The sequence below is a fragment of the Sebastes fasciatus genome, chromosome 23, assembly GCF_043250625.1.
Source record: "Sebastes fasciatus isolate fSebFas1 chromosome 23, fSebFas1.pri, whole genome shotgun sequence".
NCBI lineage: Eukaryota > Metazoa > Chordata > Actinopteri > Perciformes > Sebastidae > Sebastes > Sebastes fasciatus.
Window position 1 is genome coordinate 9,564,694 of NC_133817.1, and position 17,252 is coordinate 9,581,945.

The 17,252-nt window shown below is 38.0% G+C and overlaps 1 protein-coding gene across 3 annotated transcripts in view; it reads right to left on the minus strand.

Annotated features, from left to right (window-relative positions):
• The window catches only part of rassf3 (Ras association domain family member 3), a 66,949-nt gene that overhangs the window by 20,461 nt on the left and 29,236 nt on the right, over window positions 1–17,252 (minus strand). Inside the window, exon 1 of one of the 3 annotated variants that reach the window (XM_074626211.1) lies at window positions 15,123–15,609. The exons of the other annotated variants lie outside the window; for them this stretch is intronic. Coding sequence (XP_074482312.1) covers window positions 15,123–15,245 — 123 coding nt within the window. The 5' untranslated portion in view covers window positions 15,246–15,609. Of the gene's footprint in view, window positions 1–15,122; window positions 15,610–17,252 lie in introns of those variants that run through there. 3 annotated transcript variants of the gene reach the window in all.

Below are 17,252 nucleotides of genomic sequence, written 5' to 3' on the forward strand. Positions count from 1 at the left end.
ACAGGACGCACAGTTACGGTTCAGGAGTCTGAGAGGAGACCACAGACAGGCTTGTTAGGAGGGCTGGGTGGTCCTATATCAAGACCTGTACCAACAGCAACAAAGACGAGGTAAAAGAAGAAGAAGAAGACACAAGCAAAGACAAAAAAGTGGGAGGTAGGAGGATGTTAGAAGAAAGAGGAAGAGAAAAACTAGGGTGGAAAATGTGAAGAAGGATGAGGAAGGAAGAGAAAAAAGCAATAATAAAGAAAAGACTGATTACAAGTACAGAATGAGTATGTGAAGACGGAGAAGAAACATACAGGAGAGAGGTAGACAAAAGAGAAGGAAGAAATATCAGGAAAACTTCTTTCTCATAACCAAAACGGATTTTCTATCTTTAGTAATATTCTGACATCATGTTTAACAAGTGTCCCTAGCTGCCTCTTTTCAAACGCAGCTGCTAGTCGTGCAGTTAATTTGGTTGCTTTGGAGATAAATATAACATTAAAAACATGTCCGACCACACTGATGGTCAGCTCACACTGGAGACGCTCTCTAAACTGCCTGCTGAGAAATGTCCTCATTAAAACTGAAAAATGGCTTTCATTAAAAACAGGGCAAAGACACTGCTTAGCCAAATGTCTCCCACAAACACAGTGAATTCATGTTTGATTATCAGTCGTTCCTGATTGCAAAATACAAACAGTAAAAGAAAAGGTCGAAGAAATGAGTCTGTGCACACATTAGTTACCAGCAGAAGAATTGAGCAACGGTTCCAGAGAGGTGTGTGTTGTATCGTGTGGGAAGTGAGTAAGAATGAGTGGGTTGAGATGATGAAACTTCGTGACTCTGACCTTGGTGGAAGAACAGAGGTGTGTATATTTGTATAAGTGTGTTTGAGAACAGTGAGCCAACAACAAGCCAGACTTCCTCTGGTGAGTTTCATTCCTCAGAAAGCAGAACAGCAGTAAATACAGTACATTCATGTTGGGTAATGATAATGACTGTTTTTCATATTAATCTTCCATCATTTAGTCTATAAAGTGTGGGAAAATACTGACAAATATCTTCAATATAGCTTGTTTTGTCTGAGCAACAGTCCAAAACCCAAGGATAGTTAATTTACAACAAAATAAAAGAGAGAAAAATAGAAAATCCTCACATTTGAGCCAGAGATTGTTTGGAGTTTTTGCAAGATAAATGAGCAAATGGGTGATTAATCGAGTAAAAGCACTACATAATTATTATATTCTACCTCTGTAATTGTGTAGTAGGACATAAATCCTGACATGTCAAATACAAAGAGAGGGAGTCACAATATTCTGATCAATTAATGGACAGTTACAAGCTGCTATAGCACAGGATAATGAATTTTCTACAATCTGTTTCTGGGCTCACAGTTGTAAATATGCATCTATCTACAGACCTAATAATGAGCAGAGTTGTACATTGAGAACGTCACGTACACACACATGTACATACAAGCCTGTGGGGATTGCTCAACACTTAAAAACTCACTGCGTTTACTAAAATGACTTCTTAAGATTAATGTTATGTTACAAAACTACAACAATCCTGAATCCAAAGACTTACATCATCAACTTTCATGTCAAAAAACAGCATCGTTAACAGTTTTTTTAATGACACGGTTCAACTCCTAGGAAACCACAAAAAGACTAAATATGATTTAAAGAAATTCAGCCAAAGAAAGCAATAGGAAACAAACAAAACTGTAGTAATGAAAACAAGGTTCACTCTACCGAACAGCCTCCATGAGTCAGTTATGAAGCAACGGAAGAAGGAGCCAGTCACCATCAATCACATCTGACAACTTCATTACTAAATGAGCCTCAGTCTATACAGAGCCACTGTAGGCTGCTCAAACACCGCAAACAGATATTAATGCATGTGTTTACAACACTTTGTCAACTCTCTGTGAACATATATACACATCCCACATATTACTACACTTTTATACTCCCCCAGTCTACATTATGTCACATGCTACCATAAATATATAAAACAGTTTTATATCTATGACTCACTTTATCCCAACATGACACCACCATATAAAACAGTTTTATATCTATGCTACTTTCACATGTCAAGTCAATTTCATTTATATAATCCAATATCACAAATTTGCCTCAGGGGGCTTTATAATCTGTACAGTATACGACACCCTCAGTCCTTTACGACCCACACAGCGTATACGGAAAAACTCAAATACAAAAACACAACACATAACCACAGCTATTGTATTTTTAGTCAGACAAGTAGCACGACTCTAGAGATGGAAATGTTGGTCCAGCAGTGTGAATGGAGTGAAATGTCTCAACTATTTAATTGATTGCTATGAAGTTTAGCAGAAACATTCGTGGTCCCCAGAGGATGCTGCTAACATGCTAATGATTAGCATATTCCACTAACAAGCTTATGGACAAGGTTTCCGCAAAGTGTATAGCAAGCCGCCAGGAAGTGCGCAGGTCGTCGATCTGGACTTTCGTAGTGGCCAAACGGCGGTACTGCAACTTCCGTGTCAGTGACGTGATGCATTGGGCCCAAAAATACTTTTTCCCATAGACTTGCATTGGGAAAGAGACGTCTATAACTCAGCGGATCATTTTTTTTAGGTGAATCAACTCCCCAGTACGAAAACTCTAATAGTCTGTTTTTAAAGTTGTAAAAACAAACTAATAGCTGAATCCAGAGTTATTTCCCTTCCTCCGTTCATGTGAGTGAGACCCAGACCGAGGCCGGAGCGCAAGCCGCGACGACGGCGTGACGTTGGGACCCCGTGACCAAGTCATGTGACCGAGCGGATGCTACTCCGCCAAGATCTGGGTACTTTTCCAGACGGAAGTCGAGCCATTTAAGCTTTGTGCGCCAATGATCAACTCTCAGGAATGACCGGGGCCCGCCTCCAACGCTGTATCCAGTTCTTTTAATTCATCCATTTTGACATGTAATTGCTGGCTAAACACAGGTGTAATTGACCAAATTAAGGTTGGCCAGGGCCATGGTAATGTGCATGCTGGCTAAAGCATGACTCGAAAGCTTGCTTATAATTATCCTTTATTTTATACAAGGCGTTTTAGAACGCCTTGTATAAAATACAAGGTGTCCATAGTTTTAGTACTCTTAGGCGTGTGAAAAAGTGAGCCCTAAATTACATAATGTGGTATCAGAGTACCACAGGTCGTTGCTGTGATACAATGGACACAATGAGGATGTCAAAGGCAGGTGTGTCTGTACGAGGCCTGATAATGGAAACAATACCTGTGAGATGTGTGGGTGTAATAATGACTATAATGTCGCTCTAGTCACCTCTCTGCAACAGTGGAAAATCCCATTAGAAAGAGAACACACACCCAAACACAAAAACACATATTCCCACATCAAGCTAACCAAAACAACAGATATCCAACCACCCTAATGTTCAAACCCACCACACACATCAACATAATGATCAGCCAGCACCGTCCAGAACCAGAACCCGCAGACCTTCAAGGTTTCTAGTTGGAAAAGTGTGTGAGTTCAGTGTGGGATAGTTGCCCCATTTTAAGTGTCACATCATGAAACAACTAATGACACACAGGATGATGGTTATTTGGCACGCCAGTCTGTCAGTCTATACGCCGTCATTATGTGTAAGCCTAACATTATGAATGTTATGATGGGATGAGTGGGGTGTGAGGAATGCTGCAATAACACTGACTGCTTCACATTGTTTTCGAGTCTGAATACATTGCCTACATATAACAACAATGTTTATAAATTAGCAAAGTTTCTCCATTTTTATATCACAATAAAAGGACTAAAAGTCGTAACTTTAAAGTTCTGTGTTTTAAATTTTAATTAAAAATACCTCTATAAGATCGCCAGACCAATACTGAATTTTTGAGGCAGATATTTGAGACTTAAATGATGATAACACCCAATAAATAACGATAAACAAACTAGGGCTGTCAATGTTGATTATTTTTCTCATTTAATCACTCTATAATGGTTCTAATTGGTCTATAAAATACCATAAAATAGCAAATGATGCCCACCACACAAGCTAACACATTCAATAAAAGTCCAAAAACCAAATATATTCAGTTTACCACATAAAAAACTACGGAAGTGTATGCTGCCACCATGACAAAATAATAGTTGCTCAGTTTGTCATTATAAAAATATTTTTTTCTTGATTTTACAAGATATATTTAATATTATTCTAACATATTTTCTCATTAAATATTATTATTACTACTTTTTTGATAAAATTTCATTGGTTTTAAAGATGTACATTGGAAATTATTTATTTTTTTAATTGCATAATTCAAAACAAACTGAAAAAATAAAAAACAAATTAAATTAATAAAATTATTACTAATAATGATTTTAAAGATGTGCATTAAAATATTTGTTTTTAATTTACGTAATTCAAAACAAAACTGAAAAAAATCAAATGAAAATGATTAATAATAATGATAATAATAAATACCCCCCAATAAAAGAAAAAAAAACGAATGATCAATATCATTATTATTATTTGATACCAAATGATTCATTTTTTATAAGAAACTTGTCTTGTTATAACAACATATCACTATATCTTGTCACAAAACCGACAGATCTTGTTAAAACAAACTTTTCTCGTTATAACGAGATAAGTTGGTATGTTATGACAAATTTTTTTTGTCGTGGTTGCAGAAAAACGCTGCTGTACAAGAAAAGCAAAAAATCTTCACCTTAGAGAAGGCAAAATACTGTTTTTTTCTTGAATCGATTACTAAAATGATTATCAAAATTGTTGCGATTGATTTGCCGTTGATGAATTGATTTCATGCTAATTTTTTCAGCTGTAAAACAAACATTTTTGTCTACTGTATGTGTACTGATCCATCTCTGGTGGACAAACAGTATAATGGAGACAATATACCTCAAACATATGTTTGACATTTCTGTGCTGCAGTTTCTTGTTACTAATCGGCCGACATATACGATAATACACTTTATCTGAAGTGCGCAAATATCAGATGACATCTGTCCGTCTAACTCATAGGTCTACCTCTGATTAATAACATGTTGAATTAAGTAGGAAACATTGCTCACACGTTCATAACAACAAAGCATTTCCAAAAACCTCTTCCTCTCCAACCACAACACTGACTCTCACACCAGAAATCTTTCGAGATGGTGGTCTTCAACACATCAACGCACACGTTCAGTAAACCTGTCTTGTTATTTATCATCATTAGACTCTCACTTTCTCCTCTGCACATCAAGCAGAGCACCAAACCGCCAAAGAGCGCTGTGGTTTGGTGATAATGGTCTGCTCGGAGAACACAGCCGGTCTAAACTGCTCCCAGATGAGCTTCTAAGTGAAGACTGGTATGTGACGGGATGCCTCACAGAGCATGAGACCAACCAACACAACACATGGTTCATTACTGATCATATAAACTCAGAGGAGGCTGGGCAGGAAGAACCACTCACTTTTATACAAGCACACTTAGATAATTACACATTGTCAGCATCAAAAAACATTTAAACTTCTAAACTTTGAGAGAAGGATGATCCACTGCTTTTACTAAACAACACTGAAACTATTCAGAAAAAGCATACTGTATTCTGTGGAATACATCTTTTCTATATCAGGTTTTAGATACAGGGAAGTACGCAGATACCAATCCTTGATTTTACCAATATAACGTAACTTAAGTAACGCTACTTCCGGAGTTATTTTAACTCAAACCATGATCTTTTCCTAAACCACCAACCAAGTCGTTTTGTTGCCTAAACCTCACCAAGTGGATCCATTCCTAAACCTAACTAAGTTGTTTTTGTCACGTAACTTCCGTACTTAAGTTACGCCACAAACCACAATCTTTTCCTAAACCTAACTAAGTAGTTTTGTTACCGACGGAAGACGGAAGTTTACTTTGAAAAGACCGGAACAGAAATTGACATGTCCCGTGTTGCTGGATATTCATAGGAAAATACACGAAAAATGAGGAATAACTTTTTGTAAGATATCATATGAACCGTTGTATGAGGATACATTGATGTAATATACTCTAATTAGCAGTACCGACATATTTCTGCATTTGGAGGCTGTGAAGTCCTGCCATGTCAAGCAAATATATTCAAACAAAAACAAACTGTAAATCAAAATAAAGAAAAACACCACTAATAGCATGATGAACTTAAAGGAATGTCTGCTATTGCTGGTGAAAAGTAAAAATACAGTTCTTTAGTGCCCTTACAAGACAGGTTACGCCTCCCGTCTGGTGCCCTTTGACCTTGTAATATGATGCTACAGGTGGTCAGTTTCTCCAGAGAAGTAAAGCGAAGAGGGGGAAGGAAAAGAGGAGGAGACGGGGGGACGGTTTAGAAACCAGTTGACCACCTGTTCACAGAGTACAGTACAGTAGAGAGTCTGTTTAAAGCAGCTGGTTGTGTGATTCATCAACACTGTCCACAAGACACACAAGGCCAGTAGGACTGTATAAATATAGACTATTATTGTAGTGCTGAAACGAATGGGTATTTTAAGTGGCTATTAATCTGTCTGACTGTATCATTTGGTCTATAAAATGTCAGAAAATAGTGAGAAATACAAGGTGACCTGTTGAAATTGCTAGTTTTGTCCAAATTTAGAATGACATAAAACACAAAAGCAGCAGATTTTCACATTTGAGAAGCTGGAAGAAGTAAATGTTTGGCATTTGTGCTTGATAAAAGGACAACACTTTGATTAATTTACTTTTTTATTTGACCATTCCAAAGGCATTATAGGCCGATATACTGTATCTTGAATGCATCCTTATAGATATACATCCTTTCCAACTTTCCCTTTTCCCCCTCACACACACACATTAAAGTCCTGACAAACACCTCATACTCTCCATGACGCAGGTGCCTCTCAAAGGCAGATTTATCTTATTATACAACAGCCCAATGCTGTGTTACAGGAGGTGTGTGTGTGTGTGTGTGTGTGTGTGTGTGTGTGTGTGTGTGTGTGTGTGTGTGTGTGTGTGCGTGCGTGCGTGTGCGTGTGCGTGTGTTTCCAGGCATAAAAGCACTCTGGTTCTGTTTGAAGAGATAGCGAGGGCCGCGCAGTTTAGAACAATTCCACTTAATGTTTCCTTTGGAAAAGCAGAGCGAAGGAGAGACGGGAAAGGCTAAAAGAGTCTCATAAAAAGCATTATGTAACCTGCAGACAGTCAACAGGGACACCAGCAACACAAATGCAGACACATAACTGTGTTGGCTCAAGATTGACTGATATCATACAGTACGTGCAAAGTAATGAAGTAAACCTGTGTTTGATATTTGACATTCATTCTTTACTTTTTAGTTGATTCAATTTGATATCTACAGTTAAGTAAGTACAATGCAGAAGGCCCTTGTAAATATTTATTCCCGTCAGTGTGTGTTAAAGCCAAGCAGCAACCTTTGGTCCTGAGAAATGAAGTCAACACGGAAGTGACTTTACAGCAGAAATAAACAGGTTTACAGCCTGGTACAAAAAACGGTTTTGGTCTCTATAGCTAATTTCCTCGTTCTTGACAACAGTACAGCGGGTGAATATTTATATAATTCACCTGTTTAAATCATATCAAGGCTGAAAGTTAGGCATAATTTAGGGGCATGGCCACTTTGAGTGACAGGTGAGTGCCGTCTCAGGTCGCTACCTGGTAGCCGTCTGCTCTGCTGCGTCACCCAGCCCGACCGACTTTGCCGTCCACTAGTATGGCATAAGAGTTAAACCACAGCATGCCTTTTCTTAAAGGCTTTTTAACCAAAGTATAGCCAGGCTTCACCGCAACTTCTCATGTTGTAACCTAGATGCAAAACCCACTTTGTAGCAAACTATGCAGATTAAATGTAAATTAAATTCCTGTCATAGTGTAAAAAAACTTCTGAAGCAGCTTTACGACCATCGATGGACACAAAAAAATTAATGTCAGAGCAATGACGTTCTTCTGGGCAGGTTGAGGCAAAGTTCACCTACAGCTATAATATAGACTGACACCATTGTGAGGAAAGAGAAGGAGGAAAATGTTTCCATACAACACTGCAGGGATGTTTTTTCTTCATTTGCTAAATGTGTTCTTGCAGGTCAATTAAACTAAAACTACTTTGAGCAACCGGTTGATCAAGGTTCATGCAGTATAATCGGCCCTCATGGACATCGAGACAGAGAGAGATCTAACACTGACTGTGTTTATGGTTGGCATGGTAGTGTTGTGAGTCTAAACACTGTAAAGGTTGACTGAAAGGACTTTAAACACAACTGTAATTCACATAAAGACACATACACACAATGCTTGATCTACCAGACAACCAACCTGTGGCCTCTCACTGAGGAAGCTATAATCACAGACTAAAGACGGACTCTAGTTAAATCCTTTTTTGTTCCCATTGTTTCCAATAAACAGATGGACTGCACATTACGTGTTCTTTAAGGAAACTAAGGATACGTTTGAGACTTAATTCACAGGTTTTAGAAAGAGGTTCAATGTGTAGTGGGTCATGAGTTTAATCTGCATCAGTGGATGTGGCCTAATAGTCTTTATAAGGTCAAAGACGGCCAAGGACAACAACTCAAACTCACATTCGCAGGCTTATAGATACAGTATCAGACAGAAGGCTGCTGCCAAGACAAAACTGGAAATTCAAACTAATTGAACTGAGAAGATGTTGGACAAAAAAAGAGTCATAGATTGAATCAATGCCTCAAATCAGCAAGGTGCACTACTGAGAATCAGTATGGCTATAACAACAACCAGACCTGGGTGGCCTCGTTGGTGTTGAGAGAACAGGATGGAGAGCTGAGAACAGACAGGAAGTGACATAACAATGGAGGAGGAACCAGGATGAAGGGAGGAGAAAGAAGAGGATAGAGGATGCGAGGGTGAGGTTGGACAGACAGAGGAAGGAAATCTAGAGAGGGAGAATGTGAGAAAGGGCAGATGTGGATTCAAAGTGTTCCCGAGGTGTTTTAAATCAAAATACATTTCCAGTTTTCCTTCTAAATTTATTAGATTAACATCAAAACTCTTTGCTTGATGTAGTCATAACCCAAGAACAAATGCAAACAGTGACAAGCTATAAACCTTGTGCAACAGGAGATGAAACATAAATGACAAACACGCGATCAAAGCTCAAATTGTGTTTGAACAACAGTTTCAGTTGGCAGGTAAAAGAACGTACAAAGTCTGCAGAGGTTTGCTCAAACATTAAGCTGGTTGGTGAGGTCATACAGTGGTTTACTGAGCAAGTGAAAGAAACAGAGGTTGTGATAAGATCTGAATCCGTCTACCACCGTGGTAGTCAGTCTGTCTATCAGTTACCCTTGGAGATAATAAACCATGAGGTCCTTTTCCCACAGCGACGGATAAGGAAGCTGGAAATCTTAGCTCAAGAGTGGAGAATGACCTCACTTTAATGCGTGCAGAGATTACATAAATATGCCGTAAAAAACTTATCAAGAAGCACACAGACTCACTGTAAATATGTCTAAAAACAAACAGAAGTGACATAATGGAAAACACCTGGAGAGGCTGCAGGGTGCAGTCAGGTAAACACCATAAATCTATCAGCTCTGGGAGGGACTTAGCAGTCAATAACCTCCCGTTATTACTCTACATTATGATGACAGTTGGCTTCAAGTCTTTTTAAAGCAAACAGCCTGCACTTCATTTCTTTTACTGGGAAAACTGGAGGAAATACCACTTCCTTTTTCCAGATTGACGCACGCAAAGTTCCTGTGATGGGCCAACATTAATGCTGTCATATAATACTGCAGCTAAGCTGATTTAAAAGGCGGTGATTGAGTGGTCGAGACTGATGCACTGAGAGAGTGACGGGGTTAATGCTTCATGATATAGCTCATACCCTCAAACTGAACGTTTGAATTTAATCTTTTTTTACAGTAAGTGGTATATTGCATAGACTGTGCATATAAGATGACGGTTTAGACTGAGATTCTTATAGGAATATGGACATGTTTTGTACAAAAACATTTATTTAATTTCAAAAGAAGCCAAAGCTCTCAAATGGTAAATGTTGTCCAAACACTTAGTAGCCGTACACAATCATCAGGCCCGATAAATTATCGGCCGATACTAGGAAATATATATTATTATGTATTATTCCGATAATGAAATTATTGCAGATAAACGATCGGCTGACAATAAGAAGCCAAATTGCTTTCATTGACTTAACAAGCGCATCATCTACACACTCAGATACAGTAGAAGGAAGAACAAGAACAAGAACAAGAACAAGAAGAGGAATGAGAGAGAACAAGAAGAACAAGAAGAACAAGAAGAACAAGTCGAAGAAGTTTGTAAACAAGGCTAGGATCATGACCAGGCATTCGATGCCAGTTTTATGTACTTGATACTCAGAGAAAAGAAACTAAAATACTGCAAGTGGAAGATGGAAAACACCTTCATTTCCAAAGATTCAAGCTGCCAAAACAGTAATTTGCCACATGTGAGGAGGTGCTTTGGGTTTCATTTTGGTAAAAAGGTAAAATAATTTCAAAAATATCTCCATCCTGTTGAATGTATACTGTTTTAAACTTGTCACAGATTTTTTATACCAGGCTGTAGACAAACGTCCTCCTTGCAACTATTTTTGCACACTTTTGAGCACTATCTGAGCTGCCATATTAGGAATACTATGCAAGTATATTGATGAATGCATAAACAGTGATTTAGACATAGAGCGCGAGTCCAAACTTCTCTTTTAGGAATCAATAAGTATAATTGAAGGTTTCGTAATGTGTCCCTGGTTTCTAAGAATCTGGAAGAAGTTCCAGATAAGGACACAGCTCTAGATACCCAACACTAGTATACTGTATATTAACTTATTCATGGTCAGCGGACACTGGTAAGTGAAGAACCAACTGCTGACAGCCATCCATTACACAGGCACAACACAAGCACTGTCAGAGCAAACTCCGTTAAATTTTCTGTACAGAAAACAACAGCTGCACACAGCCAACACACACTGCAGCAGCAAACTGGGATTATTGATGGTACTACTGTAAAAACACATGGACTTTATTCAACTGTGCACTGGAATAATTTAAATGTGAAGTTTCTCACAGTCAGGACCCCATGTGGATGAATATTTTTGAGGTAAAAATAAACCAAACCGCTTTGAAATACAACATAATTTCTATTATCTAGTTTGAGCTGTCTCGGTACTCATGAGAGCATAATGAATATTCAGCCCAGTCGCACAGCAGTTCGTGAAATAGTCTCGAAAGTTAATGTATTGATTCGTGTACTGTACATAGACACGAATGTCATATTTTTTTCGTGATGGTCAGCACGAAATGTATTTGTATGTAATCCACGTAATTGTGAAACAGGAAGTATAAAGAGTGGCGAACGCCGCATAGGGATGAGGTCTGCTGTTTGTGTCCCGTGTGAAATCACAAGTTAAAGTTGATGTATTTGTCATGTAACTTCCAGCACTTCCAGAGTTATTTAAACCCAAACCGCAATCTTTTCCTAAACCTAAGTAGTTTTATTTTGAAAAGACTGGAGCGGAAATTGACAAGTGTGTCACAAGTTGCTGGACATTCGTAGAAAAAAGCCCGAAAAATAAGTTGTTGAAAGTCATGCCGAGCATCACGAAAAAAGGGGAAACTCGTGTCGATGTACACAAATCAAATAGATTCAATTTCGTGACCTTTTCACGAACTGCTGCGAGACTGTGTTCTCAACATAATACCATACTCCATATAAAAACTTACCCATTTGTTGTGGCAATAATTTCTGCGTTTGTTTTCTTAAATGGAGTTATTTATTTTCAATCCACATGTTGTGCCATTTAAACTGGAAATTCTAAATAGGTGTAAAATTGAGTATGTGTGTGTGTTTGTCTCTAAAATAACACTAGTGATCTGTCAAGTGTGTATTCCCTACTTTGTCCCAGTGCATGCTGCCAGACACCCTGAACAAGCCTTAATATTGATGCATGACTGGAGGGATATTTGTCGATTTATGTCGTAGTGTTAAGCACTTTCTAAAATAAGTGTTATGTGACTACATTTCATCATTGTTGTTGTTAAAAATAAGACTAATTCAGTGTCAGTGGAAGTGGAAGCAACGTGGCTATGAGCTCCAAACATCATGTCTGAAAGATGATGAATACAGTAAGCCTTCAGTCTGCCGGCAGCATGATTTGAATTGAAGATGAGCTGCTTTAGCTGTCCAGTGTGTGTGTGTGTGTGTGTGTGTGTGTGTGTGTGTGTGCTGGGGGTTGGGTGGGATTACCCTTTATTTCAGACACACAGACCCACTGGTCAGTGTGACATTTCCCGACAGAAACACCATTCACACATTTAGAAGGTGGATGAGTGGGCGAGCGAGGGCAAGAATGTGTCTGCGTGTTGGTAGGGAACGACGGGTATAAACCCTGCTTCAGTCACCACTGAAACACTGTATGAGTGTGTATGTGCGTGTGCGTGTGTAGGATATGGAGATAAATCCTCTTCTGGCCAGTCTGCTACATCTCATTTCACTGTTTGACCATCCACAATCAGTCTGTCTGCCTTGTGTCTGTCTCTGTTTGTCCTCCATCTCTCTCTGTTTACACTCCAGCTTATTAAACTTCACTTTCACATACAGTAAGACGTACTAGGACTACAGCCTGGTAACATAATGAGAAATGTCTCCTCTCTCCTGGGAGACTCTGTGATTAAAGTCCCTTTTTCTAGTCAAAAATAATGTCAATGTGTTGCCAGAGTGCTGGTGTTAAGGCCCTGACACACCAAGCCGATCGGCATAATCAACAGATAATGGAAATCGTATTACTTGCAGCCCTGATCTCAACATTGCGTTGCCTCTAATTAACGATGTCTTGCAATTGAATGCAATGTGCATAAAAGCAAAAGAAAGTTGTGTCTTCTTCCATCTTGGACATCTTTAAATGACCACCAGTCACAGTGGGTATGCTGGTGTTTGCTGACACAACAATTTCAGTTTCATTTCCTGCCAGCTTTACTACAGTTACCATTTCCTAACTGTAGCCAACTCCGGTAGGTAATCCATTACTGTAGTAGAAGTACAACTCCGTGGCAAACATAAGTACACATGGACTCTCACGATAACCTCGCAATTTTCCGATAGTAAACCAGTAATTTCATACAGCAGTCCCACACGTTTTTTCCCAAAGGACACGTCTCTTCTCTAGTTGTAATTACTGCTGGCATGTTGGGAAACCACCATACAGGAGCCAGGGTCCCATTTCAGGTCCGGAGCCACAGCTTAAACCACCACAGGTCACGACCTCTCTCTTGCAGCACTGTATGGACCACATTGTGCATCCACTCCACACACACTGCCGTGAGGAATGAGGACCTGTGTTAAAGGGCCCGTTATGGAAAAGTGAAGGGTCATGCATTGCTGCAGAATCTGCAAGCAATCCACACACATACACACACGAAGTGGGCAGAGAAGAAGAATAGCTTGATTCTGTTACAGTATGCTGAGTATTGCAAGCGTGGAACAAACCAGCTGTGTTTGCACGACTGTCTGAGACACTGACTATGTGTGTGAGTGCATGTACAAGTACATCAGTGTGAGTGAGAGCCACTTGAAGACTGTAGAAGGCCGGTATTTAGTCAAAGACCTGAAGAGTGACCTAATTTTTTAGATAAAGCTGCATGTTTTGACTCAATCCAATACCCAGTCTAGACCTAATTCTCTCCGTCTGTAGGCGAAGAAAGCGTGATTTTATTTAGGCTTGTTTAAACTCTGGTTTGAGGCCAAATTGGGTCACAAGGTTGGGGTTGTGGTGGACTCATGTGAGTCTCTGGAGGTAATAACCACTGGCCTGCTGATCAAAGTCTCCAATTTCTGTATTTTAAGATGTTTTGTTGTTGATTCATCCATTTAAATCTTAATATTAAGCCCCCCATAACTGATCTGCAACAGACACTTATTGTCAAATGCAATGCTAATCCTAGCAACTGTCAAAAGGGGATTAACTGGTTGTTGTGCAAATATTCCTTTAACTTGCTCCAACATCTGCCTAACAATTCTGTTGATTTAAGGTTTCCTACTTGATAGGCAAGCAAATGTCAGAGGTAAAACAAAAAAATACAACTTTACAAATCCTTAGGCTCCTCTGCTAAATTCGGCATGGAGAACATCGCCAGAAAATCATTTTTCAACTAGCTCTACCAACCTGCATGTTTGATTTTGCAGGTTGAAGGTAACAGCACACAAAAGGTGAATCAACACTAAAAGTGCTCATTTAACAAAATGGGTGCATTTATTTAAACTAAATGTATGCCGAACTCAAGTATGACTACTAAACAATAGAAAATGTGCTTCAGTTAATTTCTATCTCATATGTGCTTTTGTTAGTAAGCTAATGAATATTAAATTAACCAATTTTTGAATGGAGTTCTGCAGGACGCCCCTTTCTGATTGAGACATTTAGACTTTTAGTTGTTCTACTCGTCTTAAAGACACAAACAGCTTACAGGAAGGTTGTCTTGAAAGGAAATAGCATGTTTTACCTTGCTCACTGTGACTTTTCTGAGGGTTTTTTACAACTAGCTCTGCCAACCTGCATGGTGGATTTTGCAGGGTGAAGGTAACAGGACACAACAGGTGAACAAACACTAAAAATGCTAATTTAACCAAAATGGGTGCCGAATTCAAGTATGACCACTAAACAAGAGAAAACGGGCTTTAGTTAATCTCTATATCATATGTGCTTTTGTTAGGAAGCTAATGAATATTGATTTAGCAGATTTTTGAATGGAGTTCTGAGAGACGCCCCCTTCTGATGGCGAAGGTAACGGGACACAACAGGTGAACCAACACTAAAAGTGCTAATTTAATCAAAATTGGTGCATTTTTTTTAAAACTAAATGTATGCCGAATTCAAGTACGACTACTAAACAAGAGAAAATGTGCTTCAGTTAGTTTCTATCTCATATGTGCTTTTGCTAGTAAGCTAATGAATATTGAATTAACAGATTTTTCAATGGAGTTCTGCAGGACGCACCTTTCTGATTGACACAACTTGACTTTTAGAGTTGTTCTACTTGTCTAAAAGACACAAACAGCTTACAGGAAGGTTGTCTTTGAAAGAAGCAATGCGTTTACCTTGCTCACTGTGACTTTTCCTGAAGGTTTTTTGAAGAAAGAGGTCCTGGCGGTGAAAAAGTACTCTTCTGAGTCCTCCTCCAAGCTACTGTAGCCACTGCTCATCGTGCTATTCCACGTCATTTGCAAGAAAAACCCCTCGATTCAAATTCGGCCACATCCAAACCCCCGATAGTGAACAGGTTTTAGCTTGAAACGACCTCCAAACCAAGCTACCTCCGTGTGTCTGAGCTCGCATTAGTCGCTGTTTGCTCAGTGTGGGACCTCCTTCCTCTTCTCCTAAACACTCGCTTTACTCCACCGGTATGGCACCAAAACTCATTTAAACGTTTCCATTTTACTCAAGTAAACAAACCGATCCGTTGTTAACGCCACCTTTATGAAAACTCTTCAATTTCGAGACAATTAACGAAGGAAATCCCACTTAAAACTCCGGTTAAACGACGCCTATCCCTGTTCACTGCTACTGTTGAACGTATGTATGGTCTTAACTTCTCTGCTGTGTGACAGCCAGCACAGGCTACAGTAAGGCCCCGCCCACTACGAGCAGCTCAACCAATCAGATGTATGACACTTAATGACGGCACGCCCCAATGCAACTCGACAGCCAATCAGCGCTCTCATGGCAGATTTGAGTGGTTTATGTTGATTAATGAGGATTAAAAATTGTGAAATAAATAATTTGTTTTAGTTATGTTGAATAACATATATTTATTTTTCCTTTTATTTTTTTCTTTCTCAACAGTATTTTGTGTATCTTAACCTTAATTAATGTTCTCTTTCTTTTTCTGTAAATTGTGAACTCTTTGTATTACTTGTATTGTTGTTATTATTATTATTATTATTACTAGTACTACTACTACTAATACCAATACTATCATTATTATTATTATCTTTGTATTGCTTGTATTATTATTATTATTATTATTATTATCTCTTTGTATTGCTTGTATTATTATTATTATTATTATTATTACTAGTACTACTACTACTAATACCAATATTATTATTATTATTATTATTATTAATAACAATAACAATAATAATAATAATTATTATTATTATTATAAAAATAATTATAAAAATAAAAATAATTATAATAAACATTGAAAGAAAAAAATAAAGGGGCTGGATAGTTTTGGTTGTTTTTATGTGATTTTTTTATCATGCAAATTAAAAGTTTCTCAACTCTAATGTGTAATATTTATTTAATATTCTATATATTTAATATTTTTTATCCCAAGTAGATTTTTACATCAGTAATTTTCATTTTCATCAGTAAACTTTCAGCAAAGCAAAGGACCTACTCAAGCATATTGTATTGTTTTAATTGTCTTGAATATCTATCAACATATATTTATGTTTATGTTATATATGCTTTCTTTTTTTCTTTCTCTACAGTATGCTAATATTTTGTGCCTGTTTTTTTTACTTCAATTGTTGTTCTTTTTCCATTTCTGTAAACTGTAAACTCTTTGCAATACTTGTATTATTATGCTAATAATTATTATTATTATTATTATTAAACAGTGAGAGAAAAAAATAAAGGGTATGGGTGGTTTTAATTGTTTTTATGTGATATTTATTATGCAAATTAAAAGTTTCTCAACTCTTACATGTGTAATATTTGTTTCTTGACATTCTGACATTTATTTTTACATCAGTAATTTTCCTTTTCATCAGTAAACTTTCAGCAAAGTAACGGATTTCTATTCGAGCATATTGTATTGTTTTAGTGGTCAGTTGTACTCAATAGTAAAACCACTTTCCAGCCTGTAAATCTAGGTCATTAAATTCTCCCTTCTATTGTTTTGCCTCATAAACAACAGAAACACACACAATACCAGATGAAAACAGACCAGAAAAAGCATGAAAGTTCATTCTTTAACTTGTATTTTGGCGAAACAATGCCAACACAGTCCATTTCAACAACATAACACATTTTTTATGAGCAGATGGAGTTTGCTCAGTTCAATCATGGAGGTGGACTGAGATCAATCCATGATTTTTGGCATGTCAACAATGAATAAAGATGGTGTGATACGACTGAAAGCTCCGAGGTCCAACTTTTACACCAGATTTATCCGCATTACAGCATATTTCCATGAATGCTGAGCACACAGAGATTCA